The sequence below is a fragment of the Choloepus didactylus genome, chromosome 17, assembly GCF_015220235.1.
Source record: "Choloepus didactylus isolate mChoDid1 chromosome 17, mChoDid1.pri, whole genome shotgun sequence".
In the NCBI taxonomy this organism is placed as follows: domain Eukaryota; kingdom Metazoa; phylum Chordata; class Mammalia; order Pilosa; family Megalonychidae; genus Choloepus; species Choloepus didactylus.
The window spans coordinates 63,074,647-63,095,870 of NC_051323.1; the positions used below are offsets into that span (position 1 = coordinate 63,074,647).

The window sequence follows — 21,224 nt, forward strand, 5'->3', positions numbered from 1 at the left end:
GGCATTCGGGAGGAGGCTCTTAGGCACAATTATAGGCAGGCCTAGCCTCTCCTTTGCAGCAACAGTCTTCCCAAGGGCAAGTCCTGTGTTAGAGGGCTCAACCCATCAGACCACCAGTCCCCTATGTCTGTGAGCACATGTGATGATATATTTTATAAGTGCACTTCTGTCCTTTTTAAAAAGGGGAACAAACATACAATTTTCAGGTCCAAAGTGACCCTGGAGACCAGTCCGCTCTCCCCATTTTGCCGATGCATATCTGAACCCTGACGCCTGGGAGGACCATGTCAGGGGCGGAGGGAGGGACGCTCCGGGCGTGTCCGTTCTGCTGTGCTGCCTCTGCCTGGGCGCTCTCCCAACTCCCTTTCTTGAAGAATTTAGTGGGAGAAGAACATACGGGCAAATGTTCCTGGGGATAAAAGTTTGGCTGACACACACAGTGATAAATATGTATTAGAACCTAAAACATTTTCTGCAAGAAGGCATTTTTGAAATTCCAGCAAAGTTCAGATGGAAGATTTGATTATGCCTATTTGCTTGGCGTAGCATTTCGCTGTCTGATTGATCATGAGACTGTCCATCAGAAATTACAAAGCAATGTCTCTTAAAGCCAAGGACTTCTCTGTTAAGAGTTAACAGATTATCAATTCAGTGTGTATTTGCTGAACATTTAGCGTATGCAAGATGTGGGGGTGGCTGCTAAGAGCGTAGATGCTGGAGATGGTGGTGGTGGTGGGTGGTGGGGTTGACTCTTAGTTCTGCTACTTATTGGATGTGAGATCTTGGGAAAGTTTCCTAAACTCCATAAACCTTTGCTTTCCCACCTGTAAAATGACAGTGACAACAGTTCTTAAGTGTAGGGTGCTTGTAAAATTAAGTGAGATAATCATGAAGTGCTGAGCATGGTGTTCAACCATTGGTAGCCAAGATCATCCATAATGCCTGAAAAGAGGGTAGCCATGCTCCCCTCCCTCCAGGGGCTTCCTGCCGAGTAGGAGAAATGAGACTGGCAGACAAATATCTCTTCCATGAGGCTTTGAAACAGATTCATGCTATATAGATTGAAACTAGAAAAGTAGTAAGGTTGTGGATACTTTTTATTTAATCCAGAAGGTTTTTTATTAGGGATTTTGCTTAAAGATCCTAATGAGACCAATTAGAGAAACAAATCATGCTGTTGTGAATACTGTTGTAGATGAGCTATAGTAGAATTTGCAGATCAATAAAGGATATTACTCAGCAGGAGGACCTCAGCCCAGCCCAGCCCAGCCCAGCCCACCCCCTTTTCCTTCAAGCTTGACTTTGTGAAGATAGAATGAGACTCTATTCCGGAGTTCTCAGGTCCCACGACCTCTTGTGGATCTTCCCAGAATTCCCTTAGGAGACATTTTCTCAGCGGAGTGTGGAAGCAGTCTTCCTGTGAGCTGCCACCACAGGCCAACTCCAAAGGAGGCAGAATCTGTCCCAGAATTGCTGTCGGCTCCTGAGGTCACTGCAGAAATGACACTGGCTTTCAGGCCTAACACATTCTTGCAGAACATATGATCGCACGTTTCTGATTCGTTCAAAGAACCAGTTGTGTACGCAACCTGTGTTCCTGAGAGCAGAGCCCTCAGCCTTGGCTGCACATTAGATTTACACTGCAGACCTGTCAAATCAATCTCTAGGGCAGGGGCCCAGGCATCGGGACTTTTTAAAGCTTCCTGGGTGATTCTAGGGTGGAGAATGAGACAGTTAAATGAGGTTAGATGGGGCGACTGCCTCCTGGGGGAAATGTGTGGATCCCACCTGTCCCCGAGCCACTGGGGGTGGGGCAGAGGTGCTGCGAGGAGAGCCGGGGGCAAGTGAACCAGGGACTGTGCCAGAGCCCCGGCGTCCTCAGCTTCCTCCCGGACGTCCCGTGCATGGTTTCCTGAGCAAGAAGCCCAGGGCACGGGCGTTTAGAGCAAGTAACCAGACCCTCCAGGGCACTGTGGGGACCAAACCTGCACCTTTCTCACCTCCACTGAGGGGTCCGGCCTCCCTTGCTATGACAACATGGTGGCTCCAAGCAGGAATGTTCCTGCAGAAGCCCCACTGGGAGACTTCATGTTGGCAAACAAATCAATCAATTAATCCATGCAAGCCTTCAGTGAGCAGGCAGTAAGTCCTGGGCACCGTGTGGTCGCCTGTAAACGAGGGTGGCAGGGATGGAAGCAAGCAGGGGCGCTGAAAGTCTTGGGGGTGGTGGGGGCATAAAAGAGGAAGTGGCAGGAGAGGATGGGACATTTCAGGCTTTATTTGCAAGTGTTAGAACATTTTCTTCCCACCACCACCTGGCTGGGGGTTGTGGGGTGGTTAAAGCGGCTGCAGCGGTGGAAGCAGAGCCCAGAGGGAGGGCAGGGGTCAGGGGACTTCTGCATTCCTTTCCTAGGCGACCCCCCAGTCACCCCAGATCCCCCTGCCTCAGGGCAGGGCAGGAGCCTGGGTCTGTGGGGCAGGGAGTGGAGCTGGCATGCTTGGAAGGCAGCTTGATGGAGAGACGTCAGAAGTATCTGCAACCATAAGTAAGTCTGCCATCAAGATAAAACCCAGCAGCTCAGGGGTCAGGCTGGGATTCGTGAGGCTGAGGCCGGGTGGGATGTGTGAGGGGTCGTGAGGAACTATTTTAAAAAAGTGAAGAATTGTGGTAAAAGAATTGAACCGTCTCTTCTGAAAATTAAACCACTGCTCAGGAGCTCTTCATCTGAAGGCCAAAGACGAGGAAACGTACATCAATTCTAGTGATTTGGTTTGCAAGCGGTCAGCTAGCGTTGGCTGTGTGGCATACTCCCTGGCCCTGTTTCAAAGCTCAGAGGGTTCCCATAAAAGGTCAACTGTGATTTGCACCCCGGGTGACCGTCACCTCCTTTCCCGCTTGCTCTCAACAGCTCCAGCGTTGATCCTTGGCTTGCCCCTGGGCCAGCCCAGGTGGGGCCCAGGAGGTCCCTGCACGCCAGTGCCCGCTGCACACACAGCGGAAGGCACCGGGCTGCCCTGCCTGTCCCCTAAGGAGGAGGGCTGGGGGCAGGCCCGGGCGGGACCCCGGCACACACTGCTGCCAGCCTGGGCACCCCTCAGCCCTGTGGTCGGCGCTCCCGGGTTGCTGTTACGCTGCAGCTGTGGGGCCCCAGCGTCCTTATGTGGGGAGATGCAGAAAGGCTGGAGAGGCGCCCCTCTGCACCCGGCAGTTTACAAACATTACACCCCTTACCCCTCAAACCCGAGGGTGGCTGTCGCCGTTCTCCTCCTTTCACTAGGTGAGGATGTCTCTGGCCAGAGGGCACCTGGCTGGTGCGGAGGCAGCACTTGAATTCAGGTCGAACCCAGCAAAGACGTGGAGGAAGCCCAAGGAGGCCGGGCTGCCCGGGCTTTGCCCCGGCCCCACAGGCAGCAGGGGACGGCGAGGTCAGCCAGGCCAGCAGCTCCCCCTTCAGTCACTGTGGGTCCAGCTCCTGCAGCCACAGTCTTCCTTTCAGGGGTGTGGGGGGCAGGCTTCAGCGGGGCACCCCGAAAGCCCTGTGGAAGAGGGCATGGCCTCCTCCAGTGCCTGAGTGTTAAATGGGTCCTTAGGCCGATCCCAGCCCTGCCCTGAAGCAGAAGCTCCTCTTGAAGGCCAAGCAGGGGAGCAGTGAACTGGCTGATGGCCGGGGAATCTGGGCCTCAGGCAGGCGGGGTGAGATCCGGGGGCCAGGAGGGGAGGAGGGAGAGGGGAGAGAAGCGCCTTATCATCGGGGAGGTGGGGGGCTGAGTTCCACCGTGGTTTCCATCCTGGGGGCTGTGAGCGTCCAAGATGCAGCAAATTCACAAGGGGCAGGATGTCCCCCCTTCCCAACAGTGCTGCCGCTAAACTTCCAGGGAGGGCCTGTCCCCACAACTGCTTTATCCTCTTCCTTTCTAGGAAACGGACTCTCTGGTTGCTGCTTCTAAATCCTCTTTAATTTACATGTAGACGGTCCGAGGCCTGCGGTTGTGAGTCACAGGTGGTGCCAAGCTAGTTATCCCTGGGTGCTGCGGGGTCCGTTTGCCACCCAGAACCAGATGTCGGCACCAAGTGCGGGTCCAGGATTGCGGGCTCGGAGGCGGTGGCGAGCCCGGGCCCTTGGGAGAGGCAGTCTGTCACCCCTGGACTCAGGCTGGGCGTGGGACCACCGAGGAGGGGGCTGACCCTACGTTCCAGGGCTTTCTGGCTAATATAAGTCTAGGCTTCGGGGAGAAGGCTGTGTGTGAAAGAGGGAGTGGGTGTGGGAGCCGGAAAATGCAAGAGTCAGAAGAGGGGCAGAGAGAGAAGACAGGGGTGGGTCTGAGGAAACGACTTGGATCCGTCGGCTGTGAATGAAATTGGTCCAGCTGCCAAATTCTGGGATGGGAAGAGGAAATTCTCCTCCCTGCACTCCTCTAGCCCCCCATGGGGACGCGAGCTGTCAACTTCACGCGGTGTAATAAAACTGCAAGAAGAGTTCCAGAAACCAATCAGTCACACGGTGATACAGAGCGGGAAGTCATGGTGGTGGGGGGCGGATAATCCCCCAGTCCTGGCTGTGACCACACACAAGGCCACGCTGGGGGGTGGCTGGCCTCAGCCAGGGACGGTGGAGGTGCCCAGGCCCTGCCTGGGTGACGGATTCAACTCATTCTGAGTCCACCCTAAAGGAGCAACCTCTATAAACTGCACTTACCTGAGAGCTGCCTGGCAAGCCGAGACACAGAGCAAACAGTGTTAGCACTCAGACACAGAGCAAACTGGAGACACTGCAAAAGTCTCCTGTATTTAACTGAGTTGTGATGCACCCTGAGTGTGTTTGCAACCCGAGGAGGTAAGAGCTGGTTGCAAATCTGAACTGGGGGCGGGAGGCTGGGTGGGAGAGAGGCCGAGTGGCTTGCCCGGGGTCTGTACAACCAGAGTCGCCTTTTCCTGGCCTGTTTTATAAAGCGATTTGCTGAGTCTAAAGCAGATCCTCCATATTTAACAACATAGAGCTGCACGGTCCGTAACCAAGTTATGAATCACAACAAGATTCTAGGAACAGCCGGCCCAACACATGGGAATTCCCAGGGAGTTACATAAGCGCAGAATCGGGCCCAGGGAGCTCTGATGCGGAGTTTAAGTTTCAGGCAAATATCAAAGCCACGAGAGCGCTTGCACGGGGAAGACAGAAACTGGGCTAGCTGCCTTCCTGAGGGACACAGGAAAATGTACCTTTTTAAGGCTCTTCTTCTGTCTTCGTTTCAGGCGAGCGAGGAGCTCTCTACTGCCATCGGGCTGCAGACGAGCTGGTTGAGAAGGAAGGTTGGGCGGGCCCGGGAAGCGGCTTGGGCTTCTCAGAGGCGCTGTTAGCTTTTCTAGGATCTGCTCAGGAGCCAGGAGCTGGGGGTCCTGCAGCCCCACTCTGGGGCCATGGGGTTCTCGGGGTCTCAGCTGCCCAGTCTGGGGTGTCACGGTCACTGGGGTGAGGAGGGATGGGGTTTCTAGTGGCACCCAGCATTTCCCTGCACCCCCGGCCACATCCTTCCACCTCCAGGCTGGCCTTGGGCTTGGGGGCTGCAAACTACAACCAGCTTCAGCTGCCCTCCTTCTCTCCCCTCCCTTTAACTGTGTCTGAGACATGTGTGCTAGAAGGAGGGGGAGGAAGCTGTGCATGTGCGCACGTGTGTGCATTGGGGAGGTGTGAAAAAGTGGGCCGTTGGTTTTGAGAGAAGGTCTACTGTGTAGGCCCTTTACTTTGGGAAGTAATTCCAGGGAGCAGGAGTGGAAAACTGGGGAAGGGAAACCAGGGGAGGAGGGAACATCACACACGGTGGTCCCGCTGGCATCGAGCGTGTCTCAAGACTGCCCACGGGGAGGGAGGGACGTTTCTGCACTGGCTCCCATCACCACGGGCCCCGTTTCTCCCTGGGATGCTGACCCCTTGGCACTTCCGGTTTTGTAGACTCCCCTCACTGAGGTGGTGGAGAAGCCCCAGGACAAAAAGCTGCAGGCCAAGGGGAGGGGCTGCCAGGTTCTCCTTGCGTGAAGCTGGTTGTCATGGCAACGGCCGAAGTAAAAGGTGGGCGCGTGGGCTGGGGCCCAAGAGGCCATGCCCAGGCTCAGGGAGGCTTCTGCTGCCCTGCTGCTGCGCCCTCACTCTGTCCTGTGTTCCTCTCCCCTGGAGCGTCACGACGTAGTCGGTAACCGTTTGGTATGGAGCCCCCACCCCACTGGCCCGGGGGACAGAATCTTGCCCCAGCTACTGCTGGCTAGAGGGTCCAGCTTCCGGTCAGATGGCGTCCCTGGCACCCCCCTGGCCGAGGCCTGGGCGGTGGGGGTGAGGGGGTGGGGGGTGCCACGGGCTCAAACCAGGTGACGCTGCGTAAGGTTTGCAGTTGTTCTGTTCAGCAGGGGCTGGGGGCACCCTGAGCCTCTTCTCCCAGAAAGGACATCTCCGCCGTGGAAACGAAGCCCTCGGCCGCCGTGGGCATCGAAGTCCAGGCCTGGCCTGGAAGAACCGCAGGTCAAGGGCAGAGTCAGGGGCAGGGTCGGCATTTCCGTTCAGCAAACGGGCAGGCGCCTCAGTGTGCCTGAGAGCGAGGCAGCCCACGCCCGGTCCCTCGGGCTGGCTACGGGGGTCTCGGTGGGCGGCGACGGACCCGCAGCTGGGGATGCTCCTGTCTTCCCTCCCTCCACCTCTCCTGGTTGTCTCTACAGTCCTGAAAGAAGAGCTGCCTCCCGGTGTCGCCTTCCATAGCGGGGACCCCCGGCTGCCTCCTGGGCCTCCACGGTGACTTGGCTCAGAGCTGCCCACTGCTCCGCCCGTCCCTGCCACCAACCGGGGCAAAGACAAGCACCTCTTTCCTGGCCCTCTGCAGCAGCGTCCGAGCTGGTTTCCCCACACTCACGCCACCCGTTCACTGTGCCGCCGCCAGAGGGAGCTGCTGAGAACACCGATACCGTTACGTCACCCTCCTTCAGACGCTCCAAAGCCTTCCCTTGACTTGAGCCCAGAAGGCGTGAGTGAGCCCACCTGCTCGCCCACTCCCGTCTCAGCCCTCCCGGCCCCATTTCCCGCTCCCTCGCCCCTTCCCCCTCCCCCTCTCCCTTCCTCCTTCCCTCTCGCTCGCTCGCTCTCCTTCCCAGCCTTCCTGGGCTTCTCTCAGTTCCTTGACTGGTGCCACGCTCTCTCCAGCCTCTAGGTTTTTGCATATGCTCTTCTCTACTCCCTTTGCCTCATTTATTTCTACAAAAGGCTGCTCTGGAGGTCCCAGTAAGCCAGAGAATCCCTCTGGCACTGGGCCTCCACCCACCACACCCCAAATAGATTAGCTTCTCCTTTTGATGCCTCAGCACTTCACCCTGTAGTAATTATTTGCCAAGTTATTGTAGCTATTGTCTGGTTATTTAATTTGCCTTTTGACTTCTTCAATACAATGTCCTCTCTATGAGAACAGGTGCCACATGGGTTTTGTTCACCTCTGTTTCCACAGCACCAAACACTCGATTTTCTGGCCACAGACCAGGGTCTACCCCTCAGGTTGGGAGACGCCATCGTGTCAGCTGTCACCGCAGGGCTTAAGGGAAGCTGGCTGCGATCCCCTCCTGGGGGAAGACCCAAGGGCAGGGGCTTGGGCCTTCCCAGCTCCTACCAGGGCATCCGAATTCCAGCCTGGAAAGCTCCCAGGGGGGCGCCACCCAGCAGACACCCCTCAGGCAGGATCATCTCACCTTAATCCCTCTCTGGGGTCTAGTGTTGGGCACAGAGATGATTGAGGAAGCACCTGCTGGATGAATGGGTAGGAGCGGGGAAGGAGGGTGGGCAGGTGCACAGGTGCACCTTCCTGGAGGGCGGCAGCCCTCGGGAAGCCCCTCCCGTTGGTCCTCAGTTCTCCGCTTTAGAGTACAGGCTCCCCACGGCGGGGCACCCAAGGACCCGAGAGGCAACGGCGTCCCTGGGCACAGGTGGGGAATATGCCCTTTGTGGAGCTGATCGCCTGCCACTCCCTCGCAGAGGGGCTTGCAGTGGCCACGGACACCGAAAGCTTTCCCACAGGAGGGGACGGTGGGTCATCAGTCACTCCACCCTCCCAGGAGGGCAGCTAGAGCTCCTCTGAGCTTGGGCTGGTCTCTGGCTTCTGTGGCTTGATTCTTGCAGGTCCCACGAGTGGATCTTCCACGAGCGCTCGATGCAGCCACCTGACGCCCGAACAGCCCACCTGCCCGGACGGAAACCCAGTCTTCCCCCACCCCCACCCATGGGCAACCTGCTGGGGTGGGAGGTTGGAAGCAAACCTCTGGCCCACTCCCCAGCGCTGGCCAGCGGGAATGCTGGGGGGCGTCTGGCCCCTTCTGGGTCTTTTGATTTGCTGTTTTGGCTCAGGGCCAGGTGCCTTTCTCATAGCTCCCCATGGCCCCTGCTCCCCCGACCCCCTGCTTCCAACACCCAAGAGAAAAGTGTCTGACACCAGCTCACTCCATGTGCATTTTTATTTAAAGACTGGGAAACACAGGCATCATAGTTTGTCATCACTGTCAATTTTTCCAAAATCACGCGCTGACATTTTATGTGTAACAAAAACATTTGTGTGTGTGTGTGTGAACTGTGCAAAGTACAAAGAGTTTCTCAGTCAGTCAGCTGAGCTGGCGGCACGCACGCCTGGCGTTTATGTCACGAGGCTGCCAGGAGAATGCCTGTGGCCCCTGCGAAGAGCTCGCAAGCCATCCCTGCCTCCCTCCGTTCCCTCGGCTCGCCGCGTGGCCTCTAAGGGCCCCAGCCCTCCGGTGGCCCGGGCTGTCCTCTGTGAACCGGGTTTCCCCCGCCTCTGCTCACTGGTGCTACAGGCTGTGTGCTGTGCTCCTCCACCACCAAATATTACTCCACAACTAAGATGTATGATTTACTGGGGCAGGTTGAACACGAAGGCTTCAAACAAGGCATTGGTTTCATCTTAACAGCCCAAATGTGTGTGTCTTTAAAGATAAGATGGCCCAAAGAAAGGGGCTGAGGCTGCTCCTGCTCCTCTCCATGGGTCAAATTTTCACGAAGATTTGCTTGTGTTTTAAAATATGCATGGTGAAGGATGCGGGGTGGATGTGCAGCCTGGGGTTTCCTCCCAGGGAACCCCACATGGGAGCATGCTCCTGCCACTGGCTGGCCAGGCCGCCATGGTGTTGTGCTAATTGGGGTTTCTTTTCTCTTTCTAAGGCTGTGACAGTACCCACCCAATGAGAAGGAACCTTGTCTACTCAACCCAAGTCTCGACTCTGGGGTGTTTGAGCCCTTATGGGCTGTGGCCACTCCCCATGGGGACTAGGTTTTTGACCACATTTCAACAGTTAGCACCACATGGGTGGTGGTTGGGAGAGAAAAGAAAGTCCTAATTAGTCTCTTCTGTTATGTGGTAACTGCCCTAGATTTTTTTTTTTAAATTCCTTATTATCTGGGGCCTTGAATTAATTCTGGCTTCACCAGAGAACAAGTGTATCCACCAGCGTGTTAACCCACACATGGTTTCAGTGACAATAGGGTTTTAAACACGCACATGATTTTTGTGTGTGCCAGGCAACCCGTTTGGTGCCTAACGGCAGATAGATACTGGCTGGTTTTGATTAACCACCTCCCTATGCTTAAACCAGATTTTTTCTTCTTTGTTTCAAAACTAGTTTCTTAAATCTATTGTCATTTGGAATGAAGGAAAGAACCTTCCTCCAAGCATGACACAAATAGCCAAGTCACATCCTAAAATAGGAACTCCGAAAATAAGCATTTCGTGTTTCAAAGGCATCGTGTCAGGCGAGAGACTCTGTTTCTGGAATTTGTGCCATCCTTGAAAACCAGGAAGACCTTATGTTACCAAAGACTAATTTATTCAGCCTAATTTAAGTCTGAGTGGTTTCTGAAAACACATCTATAGAAAGGGGTTACAAACTGTGACATCAAAATGATGAAAAAAAAATATTCCTAAGGTGTAAATCTCGTGAGAATAAAATTGTTTTGCATCAGGGCTGTTCGATTCAGGTTTTGTGGGAAGAGAGTTGTCTTACTAATGAAAACATTTCCTCCAAACTCCACTAAGTTGAAGACTCCACAATCAAAGCTGCCCGTTCCTCCTCTTTCTCTCCCTTCCCAGCTCCCCTAGGTGTTGAGCCGTTAGATTAGCTCCTCTGTCTGCTCCTCTTTATTCCGCCTCTAAGTCTGCAGGAGACAACGGCTTGCACTGCCCGGTAAGGGAGCATCTATTTATTTAAAAGAAGAAGAAGAAGAAAAAAGCCTTCATAATGTGGTGAATCTGAATCATGGCAAAAACCGTACATCTGTATAGCAAGAAACCATATTTTGACAATGCTAATTGCAGTTCTTCTCTCTGAAGCAGTAACTGAAGGGAAATTCCGCCTTCCCGGGCTGGGGTAGACCTACAGTGTTCTCTTTACTGTCACATGAAAGGCAATTACAATGACCTTTCCTCGAAATGTTTCCAATTCTTGAATAATAATTATCACTGTCTAGACAGAGCATGGGGTTTTGGTAAGGGTTTAAAGAAACTGGCCTCTTTCAAGCTCTCCCCCCACCATCCAAATGGATTCCCTCATACCCCATGGAGCACTAGCCAGCATTCTGATGTGGAGGACATGGACTTTCTGCATTCTCCAAAATTCACGTGGTAAGTATAAAAATTCTGCCTGTCTGATGTCGCCTCAGACATTTTTTTTTCTTTCAAGCTCAACCAAGTCACTACTAGTTTTACAAAAAAGGCAGCACCAGATGTATGAAAAAATAGGCAATGTAGGACCTATTAGAAATATATAAAGTCTAACAGCTTTACATTTAAAAAGGTATGTTGTAAGAAAGAAGCAATGGAAAGGGACGGTGGTGGCAAAAACAAAATTGTTGCTTATAATATTGGCGGGAGACAAAGCCAGATGGGATTCAGGTCGGCATCCCCAGCAAGAGCCGTGTGGCCGGCTTTGCGAGGGACTCCCTGGGGCCCCTCCACCAGCACCCTTCTGGAAAAGCACCGCACGTTCGTGAGCACTCCTGCAGAGTGACCAGTGGCAGGTTTTTGAGGTATATGGAGAGAGGGTGACGTAGCGTTTGGACGCCCCACTCGAACCCTGGGGCAGGCCTGTGAAGACCTCCAAACTCTCTCCTTCCAATCCCCAGCCCTCCAGCCCCGGGCGTCGGGTTCCAGTGCTCCCAGCAGACCCCCCTGCAACTTTCAGCTCCATCTTGCATAGGCAGCAAACAAGAACACTGCAGCTCGGCAATAAGTTACAGCAATAAATCGACTCTCGTCATCATCTTCTTCTTTTTTAAAAGATATTTTCTTTACAATTTACACAGAGGGAGTTGGCATCTCATTGACGAACGCCCCCAGAGCGTGTGCTCTCGGCTGGGGCTCGCGGGCAGAAGGCACTACCTCGGCGCCCTCCCGGGCCGGGTCCAGGGCACCCGTGTCGCAGGGACCTGGCATCGCCGCTCGGGGCCGGGGCAGGGGCCCTCGCTGTGGCCCTTCGGTCCCTCTCCTCGCGCCGTGGAGTCCCCTGGGAGGTCCTGACCCGCGGAGAGAGGGGCGCCCGGGAGACGGCGAGTCCTAGAAGCTCTCGACGAAGCTGCCGGGGAAGAGGCCGGTGCGGCCGTTCCTCTGCAGGGTGCCCTTGAACCAACCATCCTCGCGCTTCTTGTGCACAAAGACGATGTCGCCCTCCTTCAGCTCGATCTCCGCCTCGCTCTGAGGGGGGTACGAGACCACCACGCGGTACCTGCGGGCAGACCAGACACCGGGGTAGGTAAAGCGGGCCGAGGCTTCAGGGGCGTGGTGGAAGGAACGACGGTGATGTGGGAGAGGGAAGGCCCAGGACCTGCTGGTGTTTCTCTTTCTCTCTCTCTCTCTCTCTTTCTCTCTCCTTTCTCTCCTTCTTCCCTCTGGTGTAAATTATTATAATTTCGGCCACTTTTCCCACTTTTAAAAAATTTTAACTTATTTTTGTGTTTCCCTCTTTTTAATTTTTCCACTTTTATTTTTATTTATACCTCTTTAAAAATTTTAAAGTTTATTTCTTATTAAAAAAATTCAAAAAATTTCCCTTTGAGGTCATTTTAGACTTGCTGGAATGTTCTCTGCCCACAGTTCACCTCCCAGATTAAGCCCCCCACCCACCCTGGCCCATGCCAGCCCTTCATTCTTCCTGCCAGAGTGACCTCCCTCCCGCAGGCCGTGACCCTCCTCCCGCAGGCCGTGACCCTCCTCCCGCAGGCCGTGACCCTCCTCCTGCAGGCCGTGGCCTCCCCAGGAAGAGGACGTGGGAGCGGGGAGTGGACGAGGACACCTGAGGTGGGGCTTGTTACGTCAGGTCCTGAGCTCTTTGCTGTGACCTGTCTGAGGGTTGGTTTCTTTGTCTGAAAAAGCAGGGGCTTCCTCTGCACGTCCTACCTTTCCCGGTGTTGGGAGCCCCACAGGAGGCATGTCCTTGACATTTTGGGGGGTAAAGTGGTTGTCATTTAAAAATATGCACCAAAAATGATAAAATATTGTAGTGTTAGCACTTGAACTGGCCTTGATTTGTCATATGTCTCAGTGTTGTCTGTCTTTCCACTCACATCCCATGAGGCCTTGGCCCCTGCCCTGCGGCCTCCAAGGCCTCTTTAATGGCCCTGTTTTCAGACCAATATTTACATAAAAATCTAACCAAGAGAGTCAACTGTACAGACTCTGCCATGGCCCCTGCCTCCTGGGCGACTTCAGGGGCTGTGGGTGGGACCAAGCTCTAACTGAGGGCAGGACTGGGCCTGGCCAGGGGGCACCTCCGGCTCTCCCAGGACCTGAGACGGGTCGGCCCTCTCTGGCCAAGGACCGGGGCCTCACGGTTGGCACAGGGGCAGCCTGACAACCTAGGGGTGGCGGGCAGCCAGCAGGGAAATGGTGACAGATGCTCACCGGTGCACTCGCCAGCCTGGCCACTTTCACCACCACGTGCACTCTGCTGCCCCCCAGCCCAAGCCTGCCAGCCTAGATGAGGAGGGGGAAGGCTAAAGGGCAGTTGTGCTCGCCCTTCTTCTGCAACGCCACCCCAAGGGGGAAACAAGCCAGAACTCTTGTGCCCCTCATTGCTCACTGCCAGCCCAGCCCGACAGGAAATGCCCAGGTCCCCTCTCCCTCAGCCAGCTGGGCCTCATGGCTTCCCGCTGGTTCTTTAGGAAACTCCAGAGGGTTTTTTTTTTTTTGTGCCAACATTTGACTGGAACCCTGAACCCTCAATCTTTATGGCAGATGACTGCCTGGATCCTAAAGACAATTGTGCAGAAAGAGCTTAGCCTTGTCTTGGCAGTCCAGAAGAATCCACATCACAAATGAGTATGGATTTTGCAGCTGGCAGGGTGAGGGTTATTAACTGTCCGTAGCTGTTCTCACCTATGACAATCTCTAGCTGCAAATCACCAAAGAACCTCCTCTTGCTACAGGCACCCATTTTGCCCAGAGCCTGGCGGAGGGGAGATGTTCAAAGCCTGCTTGCTGGATTGAGTGACAATCTCTGGATGCTGCATTTGAGGCTACTTAGGAAAGAACCCTGAAAATAAGCACCTGCCCAAGATCCATCCACCAAATCCCCTGGGGATCCCCTCCAGCCTCACGGCTTTAAATACTGTCTATGATGACGACTCCCAAATTCATCTCCCCATTCTGGGGTTGTTGCCCTTGCCTCTGACAGGCTTCCATGCGTTACTCTTGCTACACTTCAGCCTGTTCTCATCTCAGCAGCCAGAGGGAATCCTTAAAGACGCAAGTCAGATCACGTCCCTCTTCTGCTCGGAACTCTCCAGTGGTTCCCACCTCTGCCATAGCACCAGGCAAATTCAGGAGATGGCCCCTGAGGCCCCAGGCCTTCTGGCCACACCCCCTGCTGCACCCCCCTTGCTCACTCCAGCCCCCCGACTCTGCCTACATCTGGATAGCATCTGTGGCCCCACACTGGACCACAAGAATTGTTGCCCATTTTGTTCGTTGCTATAGCCCCAGTGCCTAGAACAGTACCTGGTGTACAGCAGCTGCTCAATTAATAGCTGCTGCATTACTGCATTGTTGAATGAATGAATGAATGAATGAGGGAAGGCAGGAGGTCTTTAGGTGGCCCTGTTGGGTTGAAGAGGGGGAAATGCTGGCAGCAGAGGCAGTGGCAGCCGGGTGAGAGCCAGCCAGGGGCCAGAGGCTTCTGCTGGGGTGGGACTGGGGGTGGACGTGGGGATGGGAGTGGGAGACGGGCCTGAGGGTCAGCAGTAGACTCCGAAGAACCCGCAGCCTCACCATTCACCTCGTAATGAATAGCTCCTCCTCCGGGCCCAGCTGCTCTGGCTTGTCTAACGTTCACTGGTGTGTCCAGTCCACCAAAGGCCATCGGTCATCTTGCTCCTCGGCTAATAGATCTGCCTGTCCCCTGCCTCGTGGGCAAAGGCAAATAATAGGAGCTGCAATGTGCACAAGGGGCTTTGCAGGAGAGAGCAGTTCCCCATGCTGCCACCTGTCCCACAGCGACCTGTGCTTGGGGGGCCGAGGTCGTGGGGACTCCGGGGTGGGTGGGTGGGGGGGCTCAGATTGCCCCAGGCCTGCTGAGACAAAGCAGAGCTGCGCAAACGCTCCCTCCGGCTGCACCCTGGCTCTCGGGCCTGCAAGCCACAGGCTCCCACACTGGGTGGCTGGTGGGGGCTCTGGGGGGGGGGGGGCTCTGGGAGCCTCTGCAAACCCAGGTAGCCCCTGCAAACCCCCAAATCCTCATGCTATAAATATTTATATATTTCATCCACTTGGCCCCTCCCAACTCTCTCTTGGCTCCTCATATTGTTCTCTTTTCCTCCTTCCTCTGAGGAGAGTAAAGGCTGCCTGAGAATCTGCATCTACAGTGGGGGAGGACCTCAGAGGCCCAGGGCCTGATTAAAAAGCCTCATTCTCTGAAACTCTCAGCCTGGACTGGACTTCCTTTCCTGGGTGCTGCCCAGGCCAAGGTGTTGGCCCACTGGCTGGGGGTGGTGGAAGGTGGGAAGCCCTTCATCCCTCGGCTTCCTTGGGCTGTCAGCCACTGGGAGAGGGCCTGTGCCCTGGGGACCCCTGCCTCTGTACCCCTGAGGGCCCTCACCACACAAGTGGCCCTGCAGTAAATCCTCAGGGCCCTCAGGCCGTCCTATGGGTTCTCAAGGGATTCTGTACACAGAGCCTCTGATCTGAGATATTTTGGGCTTTGAGAAACCACAAAGTTATAAATAAATTATAATAATAATAATACAAGGACCCTAAGCCAGCATTTCTTAAAGTGGCTCACAGACATCAGGGCCCCTGAGACAGACTCCTGGGCTCCATCCTGGACCTATGTGACAAGAGTCCTGGGGGGCAGGGCCAGGGGACAGGTTCAGTGGCTGAATGTTGTACTCACAGGTGTTTCAGGATTAAGGCTCTGAGCGAAAACACTCTAGGTGAGGAAGACTTCAGGGCTTCCTCAGTCTGACCTGCTCCTGGGGCCTGGGGGCACCTGCCCCTGTCCAGGTTGGGACAGATAGCCACGGTTTGGTGGTAGCTGGGCTTTGTGTTCAAGAAGCGCACAAGAAGGAGACCCAGGCCTAGCGCTTAAGGTACTGATCTCCTGGGGCCCACACAGACCCCCATTGCTCTACAGGCAAGAGCAGGAAGGTGGCTCCTGAGGCTAACTTTCTGGGTGTGGCCCCTTTATACCCCAGCGTTCCCCAGGGAGCAGGGCTAGGCCAGGCCCTGGTCTTGGCAACTCTAACTGCCCTGGAAGGTCTGCAGGTGCGAAGGGATTGGGCCCATTCCCATCTGCTGTCAGCAGGCATGCCAGAGCCTGGCAAGGTGGTCCTGCACACCCTGCCCGCTCCCCCTCAGGCTTTCAGGAACGTGAGGGAGGAGCGGTGGTAGGGTGTGGTTCCAGCCCTCCTCCCAGCCCAGCATCTCTGCAAACTGCTGCCCGCTAGCCTCACCTAGAAGGAAGACAGATGGACGCTGGGATGTAAGGAATGGGCTGATCAAATTGGAAGCACAGCACCCAAATGCAGCCTTGACTTCCTGCATACTCCACGTCTCTGGCTATTTCCTCTGGAATCTGAGGCCGTGTATGTGTGTGTGTATGTGTGTGTGTGTGTGTGTGTGTGTGTGTGTGTCCATAAAATTCAAATTCAGTGTCTGTCCTACCCGTGCATTTTCCCAGGGCCTCTCCAAACACCTGCCTCCTTCTCTCTCTTCCCCAAGGAAGTCAAGAAAGCAAGAGGTGAGATTTCTTAGACTCTGAACACAAGTTTTTGGCTTTTGCCTCACTGCCAGATGCAAAACAAACAAGCAGCTTTAAAAATGTAATTTGTTAGGAAAAAAAAAGTAATTTGGTGCTTCTGAGCAATTTAGTGATTTAATGAGTCCAGATGGATGTGGGCTGAATTTATACAAGTGTTTAATGTTTCAGTCCAGATTATTCCTAGACTCGGAGTTATTCTTTCTGCTGCATGAAAGTAATTAATATTGCCCATAACAGACATAAAGCGCCCTCTGAACAGTGGACGACTGCAGCTCCCCCAGTGTCATCATTGTGGCATCTTAAATCAATTAGAGACTCCGTCCTGCTGAGTATAATTAAGGCTATGCTGATTATAGCCCAGTTTCCGGCGTAGGGCTCAAGGAATCCAAATGCTCAAAATCAGAATGGATTCCTATTGCTGCAAATTGCAATTAGCTATGAGGTTTGGAGTGTCCTGTCCTCTTTCTCTGTCATCTGTTCTCCTCTCTGGCAACAGGCTTCCTCAGGTGATCCTCCGCGTTCTAGGCTTCTTGGCAAACTTGCTTCAACATTGTTGCGGATGGATAGGCCCCTGCGGTGGGGGGATGTGGTAGTTACAGAGTGATGGGCCCTGAGAACTTGGAAATGATGAAAACACATCTCAACCCTGGATGCTACATTTTAATATCAACATGTGTATTAGTTTCAGATTGCCACTGTAACAAATTATGACAAACTCAGTGGCATAATACAACCCAAGTTGGTTATCCTCTGTGGGTTAGAAGTCTGACAGGGTCTCACTGGGCTAAAATCAAGGTGTCAGCAGGGCCATTGTTCCCTGGAGGCGCTAGGGGAGAATCTCTTTCTTGTGTGATGGTTTGAAGCTGTATGTGCCTCAGAAAAGCCTATTCTTAAAGTCAGTCCAAAGGGTGTAGGCCCTTTGTAAGTAGGACTTCAGTTAAGTTGTGACCCACCTCATTTGGGGGGGGGGGTCTCAGTTCTCTTACTGGAGTCCTTTATAAACAACAGGAATCCAGGGAGGGAGAGAAAGCCATGGAAGCAAGAAGCTGAAAGCAACGATACCCAGAAGAGAAGGGAGAGACCAGCAGATGCCACCATGTGCCTTGCCATGTGGCAGAGGAGACTAGGATCACTGGCAGCCGGTCTTCAGGAAGAAAGCATCGTCATGATGATGCCTTGATTTGGACATTTTCATGGCCTCAAAACTGTAAGATTGTAAGCTAAAGAATTCCCATTGTTTAAGTCGAAACCATTCCACGGTATCTGCTTTGAGCAGCCTAGGAAACTAAAACACCTTGCCTTTTCCAGCTTCTAAAGGCTGCCTACATTCCTTGGCTTGCGGCCCCTTCCTCCATCTTCTAAGCCGGCAATGGCAGGCGGAGTCCTTCTCAAATCACATAACCCTGACTTCCTCTTCTGCTTCCTCCTTCTGCTTTAAAGGACCCATGTGATTGTATTGTGCCCACCCAGGTAATCTAGGACAATCTCTCTATTTCAATGTCAGCTGATCAGCAACTTTAATTCCACCTGCAACCCCCATTCCTCTTTGCCAGGTAAAGTAACACAGTCACAGGTTTCAGGTATCAGGATGTGGGCATTATTCCACTTACATAAGGGGTCAAAACAAATAACTAGAAAACATGTTTAAATCCTAACAAAGCCAAATGACTCACAGGATAGCAAGTGCTGGGGATGAAGTGCCTGAATGTGTGAGGATATGGAAAAAAGATTTGTCAACCAAAAGGGAGGAGGGGATATACCAGGAAGCAGTGGAATAATGATGATGATGATAATTTACTGTGCACTCATAATTTTCTGGGTATTCATCTAGGTGTTTTACAAATAGTAGGCTTATTAAGTAGATTTTATGATGTCCATTTTATATATGTGAGACCTGGGACTCCAATGATTTAAGGAACTTTTGAGGTGAAATGGCTGGTAAATGGCAGACATATCTGCTCCAAGCCACTCTGCAATGCTGCCAAGATAGAGGAGAGCCAGGAGGGAGGGAGGGTGCCAGAGCCTGGGGTGGGGGTAGGGGGGCTGGCCTGCACCAGGCCTGACCAGGTCTACTGGGTGGATCTTGGTGTGTCCCTGTTGGGGAGATGGGGACATTAGCCAGCTTTAACCTGATGCATGTGACATACACCTCCTATAACCACACTGCCTATTATGAATTCCCCATGCAATTTTCAAAAATCTGGCTTCCTTGTACATTATCCACAGGGCAAGAACATGTTCAGATGACCTGAAGGTTAAGTCCCCTTGAAAGGGAGTGATAGTTAGCCCTCTGGTTTTATATGTCAGGCTTGTGAGCTTGGTTCATGCACATCTACTTCTGAGGGACAGACTGACTTCCAGCGAGACGACAGGGCAGGACTTCCGTGCTTGCAGGCCGGGGGCCAGACCCCAGGCTCGGGGGGTTCCCCAAGGTGTCCCACCCCAGCAGCCTCCCTGTGGTGTCCCTCTGCTGACCCTTCGACCTAAACTAACTTCCTTGCAGAGCAACCTAGGGAGCAGCTCCGTGTTGTCTTCCCAAATCCTCAAGAGAGAAACACAGGTTGCAACCACGGGAGTCTTTATAGGGGAGACACTCAAGAAATGCAGGCCTTTTCTCGACCCAGCCCATCGTAGGGGTGAGAGAGGGCCCTCATTGGGAGCTGGGTGGTGAGAACCTCGAGTTTCCCGGTCCCGATCCTGCCCTCCCAGCCGTTTCCCACTTCCATAATCATAAAGCGCGCCCGGCCCTCGGCAGGCCCTCCATAGATATTTGGCAAGTGAATGAGGGTATAGGGATTCCGGCCCCTGCAAGGCAGCGGAACCACAGCTGTTCTCCCTCCTCCAGCTGCAAAGGAAGTTTTATTCACAAGCCTCCAGGGCCAGAGTCTAAGGGTTTTCTGGAGCCCCTTCAGCCTGGAGAGCCAGCATTTATTTCCACCGCGACCTCCTCAGCACTGAGCTGTCTGTGGGCTGCAGAGGCTGAGGGAGATGGCATTTCTGTGGCTCATTAGGAAGTGGTTTGGTTCAAGGCTGTTTTTTGAAAATTCTTCTCATTAGTGAGGCTGTGCTGTGTGCTGGGGACGAGGCGGGTGCCAAGAGTCTCTGCGTAGCTTTAGGCTTTTCTGACTACAAAACACCATGGTTAGACAGACTATTCAGGGAACGGGAGTAACTCTCAGTTTTCTAGATGATCACAGACTTCTGTTGAAGACAGTTGTTAGAGGAGTTTGGAGGTTATGTCTTTGAAGATGAAGTTGAAGGATGTGGGGTGAACAGAAACTCAGGGGAGACATGCCAGCAGCTCTGAAGGGCCTCGAAGGCTGTCATTCTCAGGAGCCCACAGACGGAATCCGCGTGGCCCGGGGAGGTGGGGCCAGGACCTACATGCAGAAACCCAGGCAGCTTCCCCCAGCACGGGGAGACGTGTCTGACATGTAAGAGCTGCTGCAGCTGGAGGAGGCTCCTTTGGGAAAGGAGTGGAGGCAGAGGGTGGTGTGTGTGTCCAGGTGGGTGGGTCTGGGGAACTTGTCCTGGTTGAGGCACTTTACTGTAATAAGTTATGTTGTGATTGGGTGGAGAATGCAGTCGTACACTGGACAGCCAGTGGGCGGTAATCAGTTTTGGAGGATCTGGAAGTAGGTGCCGATGCAGTGATATCCCAGCAGGGAGGTGACGTTTTCCATTCCATTTATAACATGAAGGTATCTAGATGCCTCTGCATTTGTGAGGCCACTGGGGTGGGTGCTGACCATGTGGCTCCCACAAAATGGAGGGGTCAAGGGCTTGGGCTTTGTGGTTGGACAGCCCTCGGTTCCAATGTTGTCTCTGCTGCTAACCACCTGTGTGATCGTGAACAAGTTGCTTTAACCTTTTACTAAACCTTAGTTTCCTCATCTATAAAATGGGGATAGTAATAGTGCTGACCTCAAGGTTTCTTGGGAGGCACTGAGCACAGAGCCAAGCACACAAGAAGGTCAGACATCAAGCTGGCAATGCAGGGCATTTGGAGCCAGAATCCAAACCAACTGTTGACTGTTCCGAATACCACCCCCACACAGAGCATACAATAAACGTTAGCTATTCTACACATAGGTTTAAACACAGACTTACATTTTAACTAACTGCCTCTCAGAGGTCAATAGCTGCTGGCCGCATACCTGTCCCTCCATCACCCTGGAGAGAGATTTGTTTTCAGGGGACAGTGACCTGATTTCAATGTTGTCCAATAGGCTCAGCTCTAAAGTCAAACATCCAGATCAGGGGTCGGCAGACTGCAGCCTGCAGGCAAATTTCTATGGTCTGAGAACCAAGAAGGTTTTTACATTTTCAAATGGTTGGAAAAAAAGTCAAAAGAAGAACAATGTTTCATGACACATGAAAACTATATGAGCTCCAAATGTCAGTGTCCATAAATAAAGTTTTATTGGGACAGCCCCACCCCTGCACTGACGTCTTGTCTCTGGCTGTTCTGGTGTTCCAACGGCGAAAACATTTACCATCTGGCCCCTTACAGAACAAGTTCGCCGACCCCTGATCTGGAGGGAGCTATGACTAGGCCCCTTCCTCCACATGGAATGGGGAGGCGGCCCCCGGGTCAGCAGGCACCCAGGAGGGCAGGGGGCCCTCGCGGCTGACAGTCCCGCAAGCCGAGATGCAGCAGAGCACAGACACGGCAGGATGAAGTGGCCGTCGGTGAAGATGGCCGAGCTGGGGAAAAGGGTCACTACCAGCAACGACAGAATTGTTTTCTCAGGAGGTGGCTAATGTTTTATTATTCAAGCAATGTTCCAGTGTTAAGGAACTTTGGAAAGTATTTTCCCGTAATCCTACTTGATGACCATTTTCATCTCTCATAATGCCTTCCAGCTTTGTTTAATGCTCTTTTAGGACCGATAACCCAAAGGGTCTGATCCACAGACCAAGAAGCGAGCTCCTTGACCTCTTGTAA

General features: G+C 53.5%; 1 protein-coding gene across 3 annotated transcripts in view; it reads right to left on the minus strand.

The window, feature by feature from the left end:
• Positions 1–21,224, minus strand: part of SH3RF3 (SH3 domain containing ring finger 3) — a 410,554-nt gene that overhangs the window by 2,247 nt on the left and 387,083 nt on the right. Inside the window, exon 10 of one of the 3 annotated variants that reach the window (XM_037807810.1) lies at positions 8,459–11,749. The exons of the other annotated variants lie outside the window; for them this stretch is intronic. Within the exon in view, the coding sequence (XP_037663738.1) occupies positions 11,581–11,749 (169 nt within the window). The 3' untranslated portion in view covers positions 8,459–11,580. Of the gene's footprint in view, positions 1–8,458; positions 11,750–21,224 lie in introns of those variants that run through there. 3 annotated transcript variants of the gene reach the window in all.